Source organism: Clinocottus analis, unplaced genomic scaffold (genome assembly GCF_023055335.1).
Source record: "Clinocottus analis isolate CAN_PGR_092001 unplaced genomic scaffold, fCliAna1.0.p SCAF_13, whole genome shotgun sequence".
In the NCBI taxonomy this organism is placed as follows: domain Eukaryota; kingdom Metazoa; phylum Chordata; class Actinopteri; order Perciformes; family Cottidae; genus Clinocottus; species Clinocottus analis.
The window spans coordinates 3,129,586-3,143,161 of record NW_027175854.1 but is presented as its reverse complement, the minus strand read 5'-3'; the positions used below and the strand labels follow the sequence as shown (position 1 = coordinate 3,143,161).

The following is a 13,576-nucleotide window of genomic DNA, read 5'->3' as shown; positions in this document are numbered from 1 at the left end:
GTGATTTCCAACGCCTGACATTACAGCTACGCAATCATCAGTCGTTCAGCTGAAATGTGTGTCGAACAACACGGAGCATCGGAAACTGTCAGACTGTCACATAGCATAGATTTGTTTTTCCTATTTAACTTATGCTTCAATCAGATATATACTGATTCAACTCATATTTTTGCTAACTTGTTGGTAGGTGTATTAGGATATTATTGTATCAGTATCAGAAAAATGAATGCCATCTAATGTTCACTATCTCACTCTCAGATGATACAAAGAAGATTATGCGTGTGAAAACAAGACATAAAGCACTGATACATGCAGGCAAACACACACTATAATAAACATGTTTCAATCCTGCACCCCACCTTTGCGGGCGGTCTTGATGCTGACTGGCTGGAAACCTCCGTTGAGGGCGGAGGAATCAATGATGTCAGAGTCGAAGTCACGGTGGTTTTTCCTGTAGATGAAGAGCGCCACGACGACCGAGATAACCAGGCACATGATCACCGCGATGACAATACCCACATACAGAGCGACGTCATCTGTACTGGGGGCCACTGGAGGACGAGCGGGAGAGAGACAAAAGACAAGGAAGAAAAATAGCCTTTTAAGATCTCATGAGTTCACATCAACAGCTTTCTTTCTCAATATGCACGGGGTTGTGATGAAGCCATTATCAGCAGACTAATATCCTGGTCCAAGATTTAGCCGGATATTAACAACCATCTACTGGGAAATAAATGCATACAGTTCTCCTGTCTTTTTTTTTTTTTTTTACTTTGGTTAATGCCGGTTTATTGTGGCAAATAATCTTGCTGTTGATTAAATAATAAAGGACACTCTTAATTGTCAGAAGTGAAAAGGGATAATGATGCATGTACCGTAGATAGTCACACCTTTTTGCCTTTTTCTTCTTTCATCGTGGCCATCTAACTTTACATTTTGGCTATCCAGTAAAAGATATTGCAAAGATATCTGCTCAACATAATATGCCAGAGTCATGATGTGTTGTATGTTAGGCCTGAACGCCATACATTATCCAGATAACTAGGAAGAAGAAAAATATATATAATGATGATGAACTCTGTGCACAACGGCGCAATTAATAAGGAAGAAGGCTCTCCAGTGCAACCCAATGACACTCTGTCCTAACAAGCAGACTCAGAAGTGAGATCAAAAGTGCTGAAGACGGAGATATGGATGTTTTCATCTTCAAATTACCGTGCTATGTGTTGGAGTTCAGAGTCTGCCTCTGTCTTTGTTCTTACACACTGAAGATACGATCGAGACATAGCTTGCATTTCTCAAATTGTCTTTCATCTCTGTCTCCCTCCCAGAGTCTTTCTGTCCACTTTCCAGCTGGAGTAACCTCTGTGATTAGCGGGCCTGGCATGGATATGGTGGCTCTAGGAAACTCAGACTCAGACAGGCACTCATTACCGATCAGACCTTCTAATGGATGCCTACTGACAGTCTGAACTCTCTGTAGTGTTCGGGGGAAAGAATGTTCTTCAATGTCACCATGTTGACAAACGGGGGAGAAACTCTTCTTTAGAGGTAGCGATACGCCTGAAGGCATGTGTGAGCCTGTGTGTGTGCATTGTTCAACCTGTGTATACACACAGTAGATGTCAGGGGGCTCTGCTAAAAGGCAAAGAACAACGTATAAAGACGCATTCTTGTTCATGAGAGAATAAAGTTATTCGATCAGAGGGAAATGTCTTGTTGTTTTAGATCATTTGAGTATGCAAATGACACGGAATCTGCACCAGCAGATGGCAGCATCAACCATACATCCATACACAGCACTTTCTGGACATGCATGATGCTGAGCGTTTGTGTAAATTAGCCTCATGTGTCTCAGGATACAGATGGCACTCAATCTGTGTCTCCAGTGTTGTCTTGTCCAGAGGAGGAAAGGAGGAGAAAAACAAATGAAGGGAGCGACAATCTAAAGCTATAAGTTGTGCTTTTTAGCACATCCTTGGACTCCAAGAGTGGACGTGCGAGGCTTCAATTTTTCTAGTTATGACTTGATGTTTATTTGGCGAGATGAATAGGCTTTAAATCTAACTAAACAAGTGTGTCATTCAACGCTTAGTCAGTTTAACATCCATTATATGTAATGCTCTTAGAGGATCTCTATCGAATTTAAATTGGGTATGACCTTCACCAGGGCATTCATTTCTGCTCGCTGAATTAACACAGTGATTAAGAAAAAAAGTAGATAGTTTCTTTCAGTTAAGATGCTCTGGGAGACGTCATTTCCCTTGGTCCACAGGAAGGACGTGTGTGGCCTCACTCTCTTTATGCAACCTTAACTGAGACATCACATTAAAGGAGAGTGTCAAGATATATCCTCATATATGTTAGGCCTCTAATCCTTCTTCTAGCACAGACACTAACAGAAAACAGAGCAGGGAGCCAATGATGAAAGTCTGAAAATGTAATTTCACTGTGCTTCTTCTGCCAAGCTTCCCTGCAGTTATTTAACATACATCCCCTCAGTCGAACAATCTCCCATCCACGCTTTGATGATAAAGGCAGCAACCTGCTCAGTGTACGCATTAAAATGTATCACTTAGATTAATACATCCCTTTGAACATGAGCCATTGTCGGAGAGGGAAAAGTACAAGAAATGGAAATGAAAGGGATTATTGAACACTTCATTCTCTAGGAGGACGCAGAGATTTACAGAGGGAGGGTGGAATACAGAGAGAGAGAGAGAGAGAGAGAGAGAGAGAGAGAGAGAGAGAGAGAGAGAGAGAGAGAGAGACATATTAGAGATATAGACACAGAAAGACACAGTAGGTTAAACTCTTTGCCAGAATCAGTGTCTGAGCTCCAGAGGAGGCAAAGTGTCGAGCAGAAGCTCTCGAGGGGCAACAGGGTAAAGGCCATTGTCAGCTCTGAGTTGCACAATAGTTGGTAAACAGATAGCTGTCGAGCAGAGACGCATCCTGAGATAGGGAAGAGTGGAAAGCAAAAAAAGGAAATGCCTATAGGTGCTCATAAAATACAAGCAGAATAGCAGCAATGAAACAGAGATGGACATAAAAGGACAATGGCAAACATTTGTTTTGTAATGTTTTGTTTTACGTTAATGGGAAAAAAACAGTTGTTTGCAAGACAGGAAATGTTTTCTAATCTGGGAGTATGACTGCCGGTCAAATTCTTGGAAAACATTTAAATGAAGATTAGAGACAGACATGACAATGAATGTAGAAATAATGTCAAAATATATAAATGATTAAAAAAACAAAACCAATAACTCACATGGATTTCCAAAATCACTCTTGTCTTTAGCCTCAGAAGACTTCTGATAAAAGGAACCTTAAAGAGAGGTAGACATTGTGGGGAGGGAAGGTAAGGATGGGGAGGGTGGGAGGAAGGGGAGGGGAGGGGGTAGCGGGAGAGGGATGATGAAAATCAAATTTAAGGCAACAGAAAAACAAACTCAACAAATGAGACAGCAACAAACTCATGAGTAGGAGTGATGATACGGGGAAGCGATCTTTCTTGATTTGGCCCCTCCTCTCCAGATCTGTGTCCAGAGTATAGAGATGGATGAGAGGAACGGGGGGAACACAGAGTTCTGTGAGGGAGTGGTGTGATCTATCAACTGGGCTCAGTGCCTCACAGCAGCAGGACTGATACGCTGGCAGGTGAGGGCAACGGAGGGACTGATAAAGTGTGGGCTCCACCAACAGAGTCAATAGAACCAACAGCCTTGCATAGGTCGCTGGAAGGTGGATGGAGAGGTAAGTGCAAGAAATAAAAGGATCGCTCACGTTAGGGGAGAAATACATGGAAAAAGGTTGAAGATCATCGCCCACATAGATGTTTTTTTGGGCCAATATCTTCTTTTCTTTTGGCTTTGTCTGGAAAAAGGAGAGGCAGCATATAATGGCAGCCAGGGATAGGGCACTAGTGCACATAATATTCAGTCTCCCTGGGACATCCATAAACAACTATACAAACAATGAAGTCCTTATTGGGGAGGGAGAGAGCCACGGGCAGACAAGTGGACCGACAGCAAAATCAATGGCTTGATAGATGGAGCTGGTGTGTTCATGTAATCAGGCAAAAGGAAGGCCGGGCCAGAGTGGGGGAAGGGGAAGACTGTCAGGGTCAGTCTAACTGATGGCCCATTTGAACCCATCCTGTAGAGTTTCTATTCATCCGTCAGTCTACAGTATAGTGAGAGTAAAAGCATGCTTCAGTGGGTGGCCTCCAAAGGAAACCTCAGAGCCCCAGAGAGAGACAAAGATTATTCCTTACTGACAACATGGAGCTGGGGAGGAAAAGGGGACTCGTCGTACAGGAAATCACTGTCTGGGTTTCAGCCATTACTTCCTTGAATGTGGCAGATTTTCATCCTCAGAGAAGAATACTGTCATGTGGCGAAACTGATGTTGCACTACTCCTTGGTATGAATCTACATTCACTGAAATTCATGATTATTCTCCAAAGACATGTGTATGTATCTTTATATATATATTTATAGTAGTATTGGGCTTAGAGCCCAAGATAAATTTCCCTGCGGGACAATAAAGTATATCTTATTTTATCTTAATCAAAACTTTTCACCCACTATAGTGTAAATAACCTCATGCTCTTGGAAGGCTGAAGTGAACCTTAGAATGATGATTTCTCTGTCTCTAGTGTTTGATAGCAATAAAGCATTTGCCCTGGCTGCAGTGCGAGCTCCCCTTTCTCTACATCAATATGTCAAGGAAATGTCATGTCTGAGAGTAGGGTTACCAAAGGCTGAGAATCAGGGAAGGCCGACCACAGAGGGAGCGCAAAACAAGAGATTTCGACAGGTCAGCCTCAGTGAACTGTGAAAACTACACTCTTGTGTTAAGAGTTGGGAAGTTCTGTCCGAACAAGCAGAGTGCAACCTCTCTAGAGCAATCTGTAGATACATAACTTTGTTAAGTCCAAACCCCAAACTCCCTGACAGTTTAAATGTGATGAACAAGCTGCAAAGTAAATTATAATACAGCTTTCTCCTTTTCGATTCAGGTCAGTTGTGTTTTTGTGCAGCAATGGAGACCGAGCATCTCAAGTTCTATTTCCAGCTCTGGTTATATATCAAATTCCTTTGCCAGATTCCTGCAGTGGATTGCAATTGAACTGATTTAAATAAATTCAAACAACAGCAAATAAGATCAAGCTGCAATGGAATCCACAGACACGTGTTTGCTCAGATCTCAGCTCTGCACTAGAGGGAGCAGATCAGCAGTCCGAGGTGAGTTCAGATTGCACACAACTTCCATTCCCAATCATATTTGCCATAATGTGAGCTTTTAGATAATGGGCCGTTCTTCTAAATGCAAGTGGAAATGGTCATTAGCATTGACATAAGTGGCTTCACCCTCTTAGCTTCCAAAAAAAATCAATCCCTGAAACGATCCTAAATCTATATCATTATAGCTTTATATTCTCTGCAAGCTGGCCATCAATCTACTGAGAACTAATGCTTCTGTGATGGGCTGAGTCACAGAAATAAAACAAGAGGAATAAGACAAATAACAGTACTTTTAAGAGTTTTTATAGATTTCTTTCCCTGATGTTTTTAAATACACTGTAGACATAGGACCCTGGCTATACAATCAGCTAATGCATTCATTCCTCTGATGCAAACTAAGAAGAAATAATGAGCACCGAAGTCACAGTTTCTTGTTGGTCCTCCATACGTACGTGTTTACTTTGGACAGACGCATGCAAATCCATCAGCCATCTGCGTCTGAAGATGCAAATTGGTCGCCAATCGTAACCTATTATGCATCATGTCGACACTATGCTGCAGGTAGCCGTTAACAACCTGATAGTGCTGCAAAATCTCACATCAGCTGCACACGGTGATGGCCAGCTGTATCAAATTCTAGACATCCAGTAGCAGCAGAGCCATTGTTATTATATTAGTGTCACAATCACCATCTGTAGTAGGTTATACACATAATGGAGGCATCTGTGACAATGTGTGGGGGTCTAACACCTTCAAAGATGTTTATTGGAGAGGATTTTTTTATTAAACCAGACACAGAATGTAACTGAGTTACTGTGCAGTGTTCCCAGCTCCCTCCTTCTCCTTCTCGATTCCTCTTATTAATATTACAGGCACAGAAACGAAGACAAAGACTTGTTTTAGTAGATGAAGTTCAAGGTATCAAATACTTATCCCAGTAGATTCCTAACACTGCAGTAAATACACACACACACACACACACACACACACACACACATGTACACACAGACATTCATCAGAGCAATTGCAGCATGACTCCAATCTGCGACTGTATTAAAAAGGAGAGGGAGCCCGGCTCGACTAAACTGCGTGGCTGTTTTCAACTTGCTGGAAGAAAGAGAAGCACAGAACATTTTTGTTTTTGCCTGGAGAAAAATATCTGGCTGCAGCACACACTGGCTTTGGCCTTTTTATTTTTGTTGGCAACAAAACAGTACAAAACATTTGAAGGATTGTGATCGATGAGCAAGAAATGCTGTCGCATCCTTAAGACTTTTGTATACTTTGAAATCATTGTAAGATTATTAAGCAGTCTGCCATACTTGTTCACTTTGCAACGCATGTAATTGCCGGCAGGAAAAGCAGCGAGTCTTCACTCGGGACACTTTGTGGCCACGTGCTTCCTCTCATTGGACCGAAGGAATCCAGAGTTTTTAAATCAAGGTAGTAATCAAAGCAGTCGTGTAGATGTGACCCGCTTTATGTGATTAAAATATAATCACTGATTATTATTTTAAATATAACTCCCAAATGCTTAGCCTGTGACAAGGATAATTACTTAGAGCACTTCCCCATGTGGCCTATAGTCTTTTTTTTTAACATATACTTAAATCTGAAGCGGAGCTGACACAAGAAAAGACGTGCTGTGGTTTTTTCTTTTATGTCACTTTCATACAACAGCTTTTGTGTTCTATGAATGTGTAAAAAAAAAGAGTTTGAGTGCAGACGACACAGAGAAAGGCGTTTTAGCATGTCTCTTTGTTTATGTATGAGTGAAGTGGAACAGCGTGAGTGAAGACAGGGCGAGAGCGTTACGTGGGCATGTGAAACACAGCGTGTCAATGAGAGAGCGAAGGGAAACTCATGGTCAAAGGGTGAAGAGATTCCTTTTGGTGGGCAGGTCAGAGAGAGTAGCAGAGGATTAGTCGGGTACTCACTCTGCATGCACATCCCATCGGTGCAGTTCTTGGACTGGAGCACCATGCCCTCACAGTCCTTTCCCCCGTTTTTGGGTGCTGGAACGCTGCATTCCCTCCGTCTCCAGTGGGTGCACTCTGTCCCACAGGTGGACCACTTACTCCACTCGGTCCACAGGCCATCCACTGCCATACAACAGACGGGACAGACGGGGGAAGAGTGAACGAAATGGCCAATGAGAAGATGAAGACCAAAACAGTGCACGAGTGGGTGAATGTGTACGTGATTGAGACAGCGAGATATGTGGGAGAGACACACACACACACACACACACACGTAAGGGTGGAGGCACAAACAGAGTGAAATGTGCAAACACAGAGTTGTATCATATTTGATGTATTTTGTTTGTGTGCACCTGAACCCTTTCCACCCACTCCTGAGTGGGTTTATTGTAATTTGATGCCATACCTGGGCAGAGAGGATTGCACGGCAGCTTTTGAATGCCTTGCCCTTCGCAGATGGCGCCGCCGTTGAGAGGGGCCGGGTTGGTACAGCTGCGTGTGCGCTTCTGGTAGCCGCGGCCGCAGCGGCTGTTGCACACTGACCACTCCGTCCATGTCGACCAACCCCCGTTCACTGGTGTGTATGGGAATAAAACATGTTGAACCCTCACTCAGACTGCTCGTCTTCTCCCCTCATCCTTAGATTTAGAGGGCATGTTACACAACAAGTAAAAAGGTGCTTCACGATACAATAACTCAACGTAAAAGACCAAAAATTCCAGTAAAAGCACAGAAAGACAGCAAATAAAAAACACTTGTATTTAATTAGGTTTGTCCTCAGTGTGACTTATCAATCCATAATGTATATGAAGTATCACTGCCCATTATAATAGATGTATGTATAGAGTTTCGGATATCTCTGGATGTTACTTTGCTATGCAGCCAGACAGTGAATCCTGGTCAGATGGCTGCATTTTCCATTCACCGAGTCCTCCTAATGCCTCTCTTCCCTCTCTCATCCATCTCTGTCAGCGACTAAATCCAGTGCAGAGCTGCACCAGGGCTTGTGGCTGAGAACAAGTCCGTGGCATTTGAGATGCTGGAACCGGGCCCCTCAGAGCCTCCGACTTTCAAATGTGACATGCTTATGAGTGAAGCCCAAAAATATTGGACTCTCGGGGAAGACTGCCAAAGCCCCGCATTTTTGTATTGTCTGCTTTCTTTCCTCCATGGATTATGGATCTATCTCTTCCCTCCTTCTTTCTATCCATCGCTTGTGCTCCTGTTTCCAGTGTTCTGGTCGTGAGTTGGGCTAAAAAAACATATTGCATGTGCTCACTTTTTCCATCTCCAATTATCAGACACAACTCTCTCTCTCTCTCTTATGCTTTGCGTTTTTTTAAACTGCTTCATGTGTACTTTCACATACAGCACACTGTGCATAAAGGTGCAAGTACCCAATTTGGATTACAAGCAAGGCCAGCACTAATAGACGCAGTGGTTCGTTGTACTTTCTCCCAAGGATGAGCTGACATCAAAGCAGTTATTCAACGGCAGTGACAGTAAAAGCCTTGCACAGACAGCATCCCTTGTCCCTGAAATCGGCTCTCTTGAATTTACAATTTGTGTTTCTTCATCGCCCTGACATTGACCCCCACCAGCCACATTGTTCTTAACGTTCATGAGACAAGAAAGTGATGAGGGAATTATAGATTTTAAACTTGACCCCCGGTGAAAGTATCAGTTTCAAGCATCTGTTCACATTTGTCTGGAGTCCGTATTCATCCGCATGCACGCAACAATACCTCTTTATTCAGTGTGAAAAGGCAGAGCCTCGAGCAGGCCTTGTTCAGCTTCACAGCCGCACTGTGCAATAACAGTCACGTTAGCTGATGTTGGGGAAACAGTGGGTAAGTCTGTGTGAAGCCACAGCAGGGGTCTCTTTAAGTATGGCTCAGCCACATCAGCACCTCGCGCACAGTTCAGAAAATCACTTATCTTCCATTCCTTGCACACCTTCCGGCATGAACAAAATGAGCGACTGTTCCACGCCCCAGGAGAGAGAGGGATTTCGCTTTATGCAGAGTGACTTTGAATTTTGTTTTTGTTCACGTTGAGCTGCCTCGTTATATGAATTCAACACTTTTCTTCGGCACTTTATTCATCCCTCAGGTGGTCAATGAGGAGAAAGAGTGATTGCCGGTCAGGAGATGAAAGGACTATTGTTAGATCTCATTGACTGTGTTGGTCAGTGTCAAGATGGCGGTCGCTTACCGTAGACAATAACCGTGGCGGTGGTGCTGCGTCTCTTGGCCACGATGTTCTTAGCGACACAAGTGTAGTTGGCAGTGTCGGAGAGGCGGGCCTGTTTGATGATCAGGTTGTGATCGATGGTGATGTAAAAGTTTCTGTCATCTGCAGGATCAATAACTTCCTCGTTCTTCAACCACTCCACCTAGGAGGAAGAAGAGAGCACTTTGAACAAACTTGAACTTCCGAGCCAACGGAGAAGTCGTTTTAAACAGACGTTGTGAGAACGTATCACATGTTGACCTCGTTCAATTGTAGACAAATCACAGAAAAGTGTTAAACAAATCTAGTTTTTCTCGTCTCCGACTAACCTCTCAAACAGCATCGATTAGAGCACAAATATTTACTAATATGAGGTCCGGCTACAAAAAGTCAGGAGCCATCGGGCTCTTTTTCCTCTTCCTCAGAACAAAGCACTACAGTAACATCAGGGTTGTCAGGCAGGAGAGAAAATTCCTGAATCTGAGAGTCTCTCTGACCTTTACTTATGAGTTTCATTTCTCTAAATGATACGGATATTGAACTCCTGGCACTATCACAGAACAGGAGACCGTTTAGAGCCTTTATACGGCAGTAAATCACCAAGATCCCTTTTCTCTTCAAGAGGTGTAAAGGTTTCAAAAAGAATAACCTGTGCCGCCTCACACTCTAAAGCCACTTCGATTCAACAGTATTTGCTGGTTGCCTGGTTTTCTTCAAAAGAAGCTGTCCAGCGATGGGGAGACCTGGCAAATAGCTAACTTCCTGTGTATTGTGATATCCCACGAGGAGCGGGGCCTGATAAGAGATAAGAGTCTTACAGGCAAAGATAAGTAGGATGTTTAGAAAAGATTGTTCTCAAAGGGAGATAAAGTATCTCAAAAAAGTGGGACAATAACCTGATATAAGGGCTGCCAAGACAACACGATGTGCAGGCTTATTGTTGTTAGACTTCTTAAGAAACACAGACGTGGCATGACGTGTTGCAGGCATGCACATAACACATGGGGCAATGTTGGAAGACGAGCATTGTTAGAACTTTCTCAAAAGAGGAGATGGGCTGATTGGGACATGCACGGAGTTGCATGCATCACCAGCTTCCCAGTATCTGTGTTTGCTTGAAGTGACGGATATCAAAGACGCCATCAGCGTCACACCTCAGTGGCCTGCTCCCTTATCCAGCAGGAACACATTGGAGAGGCCGGGACGAAAAACATTTTCAATACTACACAATTATGTCATCGTCAAACTCTGCCTACCCAGCCCTCCTTCACGGGAACGCACACAACGCTCATATTGTGCAGCCCGTAAAACAGCTGTCGGACACTGGATGCTTAATATCGAGCAGGTGATGTATTTATACTTTCCATCAGCAGAGCTTTACTGTAAACCTCTGTAAGTGTGATGTATATTCTCTGCTGATTTGATGCTTATAAGTGTTTTCCCCCATCAACATATATTAGCTGACTCAAAGGCTGACTTGGATTCCCTCACAAGCCATCTCGTGAGCCATTTCACAAGCTGAAATTAAATCTCTCTCACAGGAGTGCAATGAAATAAAGTGCAATATAACATCAGTTATACTGCACTTTATATATAAGTTGCGATGCATGCATTACATCGGTCACTTAGTCGGAGATATACGTGATACATCATTTTAATTCCTCAACATAATGGTACAGCAAAGAAAACATGGCTTTATGTTAACAGATGCTAATTTAATTAAATTCACAACTAGATGGTTAATAAAAGCAGCTTCATCATCACACAAATCAATAAGAACTGCAGTATGGACTTAGATATGAATCAAAATATTTAATCTACGGTAAAAGATGTGTCCTTGTCAAGCTGTGGATGATGTTAATTCTTTTGTGCTGAAATAAATGTAATTTTTACTTAAAAAAACAGCTTTTTAATAGTTATTTCAGGATTGTATAGCAACGCCTGTCCATATGTGATAGGTGTGTATATTTAGGTATTTCCGTAGATTGCTAATAAGTTGGCTTCTGTTTTAATTGTACTGCAAATGTGTCTTGACATCTGCTGAGGTGGCAATTAGACATCTGTCTTGACTTTCAGGATTAGAGCAAAATAATTACAAAATAACACACTCAACCTCCCAGAGGTTTCAACAATGAAATACATTTTAAAACATACATTTTAAATAAGGTAAATAACTCCAGCGCATTATCTTGGACTCAAACCTGGAATTATTATTATTAGTAAAGCATAACGCACTATTACCTCTCCACCACGAACAGGGAGACTAAAGTGATTATAGTGAATGCATCAATGTATTCATTCATTGGTTTTGTAGATTGTTGATTTTTTTCTTCCAATACTGCCACACATTTTGAAACTGAATGACACTGAAAAAAATGAGCAAGAACTCTTGTGTTTAGGGAACAAAGAGTTCAGAGGGATTCGATTGTCATTTTATATCCTTTGTTCCCTGTGTCATGTTAAAAAGTCCAACAAAACAAATAAAGATGATGCAAACAAGAGAAACGATGGGTTTTGTTGACATCATAAATATGTTATGTTGTAATGTGTTAAAGCTCACATCGGTGTGAGCGGAGCGTCGGGAAGCAAAAGGTCTGTTTTTCGAATCGAGATGGACAGCTGATACAGAGAGGAGGTTGTCCAATTTTGCACCAAACGAGCTGCGCTGAGATGTCAATAGCAGTTTTATATGAGAAGGTAATTAAAAATTTAACAAAAGCGCTTTCCAGCACAGATGGAGGGGTGGGAGGCAGACCGAGTGACGAGGGATAGAAAGTGGAAGAATCTTGTGTCAGAAGTGGGAACGGGTGTGCGAGAGCAGAAGTGAGCAACAGTTCACCCATCATTTATTCTGTACCGACTATAATTAGGACTCATTAATAAAAGCGGAGATGAAAAGGTAAGCCAAACTACAGCACACTTGTGGAAATATTTCAAGTGAATAACATTCTGCAGAAGACTAAATCTCATATAGCATTTGTCCAACTTTATTGCATGCCAAAAGATTCAATCAGTCAATCACACTCACACACACACACACACTTGCAGCTCGTTAGCATCTGATTGGCAGTGAAACATCCGGAGAGGTAATTGGCATATTTCCTGTCATTAACGAAGGGAAATTGCCACATGTCAGCTGTCTTACAGAGACAGAGTCCCCTGTCTGGTCGGAGGAGACAGCCAAGTGACAGAGAGTGAGAGTGAGAGAGAGAAAAAGAGAGAGAGAGAGAGACCTAAACCTAGACCCAGGTGAACCACATGACAGAGAAAAGGAGAGATGAGCGGGAGGACAGACAGTTAGTGTGCCAAAATGTATGACATGTCATCAGTGAGAGGCAAGAAGAATAAGACAGGGATAAAGACAGGGAATGGAGGAAAAAGGTTACGAAGAGGTAACTTTGTCTGGAAGACGTGATGACTAAGTGAGGGAGTAATGAGAGACTAGAGATGTGAAGAAAAAAGAGAAAGGTAACCTAGAGGAAATATCTTTTTCATCTATTGAGCTCTGGAAACGTCACATACCAGAATACATCTGATGGTATTGTGGAAAAATGTAAAGACAGGTTAGAAAAATACATCTGTCAAAGACAGGGTTGTAATAATCCTGATATATTCACGGTATAAACGTTCCATTGGAATTAAAGGGAAGGTATGGGGAATTGATTAGAATTGAATCCTAACTTCCACTAGCATAGTAGGGTTTAAGTGTTAAATTAGACTTCTCCCTGCACATGTACGGGTGCACATGTATCATACTGCATCGCCTACTCATATTTTCCCTTCACCACTATATATTCCTATTCATGCTTAGTATTATTGTACATATTACCCTGCAGTTTATTGTTTTTTTGCACCTCAGGATACATGCTATACAGACTCAGTACTGTGCAATAAAACAAGATTTTAATCTGCTCTAAAAAGAAAAATCAAATGTGGTCACAGCTAGCGTGCCAAAAAAAAAACCCAAGAGGTTATAAACTGTGTGTTTTGCATAAGACTACTACTTTGTTTGCTAGATGAAAGTATACCAAAAATATAATCACTCTAGGAATATAATCAAAATGTAGTCATTTGGCTGAGACAGAACAGTGTCTTTACAGTGTGGTAACAATTAAG

General features: G+C 42.2%; 1 protein-coding gene across 3 annotated transcripts in view; it reads right to left on the bottom strand.

The window, feature by feature from the left end:
* unc5cb (unc-5 netrin receptor Cb) overlaps nt 1–13,576 on the bottom strand; it is a 103,323-nt gene that overhangs the window by 13,533 nt on the left and 76,214 nt on the right. The window contains exons 5-9 of one of the 3 annotated variants that reach the window (XM_068573865.1): nt 9,443–9,623; nt 7,635–7,802; nt 7,187–7,351; nt 3,272–3,328; nt 360–551 (exon numbers count right to left, since the gene is read on the bottom strand). In XM_068573865.1, coding sequence (XP_068429966.1) covers nt 360–551; nt 3,272–3,328; nt 7,187–7,351; nt 7,635–7,802; nt 9,443–9,623 — 763 coding nt within the window. The remainder of the gene's footprint in view (nt 1–359; nt 552–3,271; nt 3,329–7,186; nt 7,352–7,634; nt 7,803–9,442; nt 9,624–13,576) is intronic. The other 2 variants (XM_068573866.1, XM_068573867.1) reach the window with 2 other exon arrangements.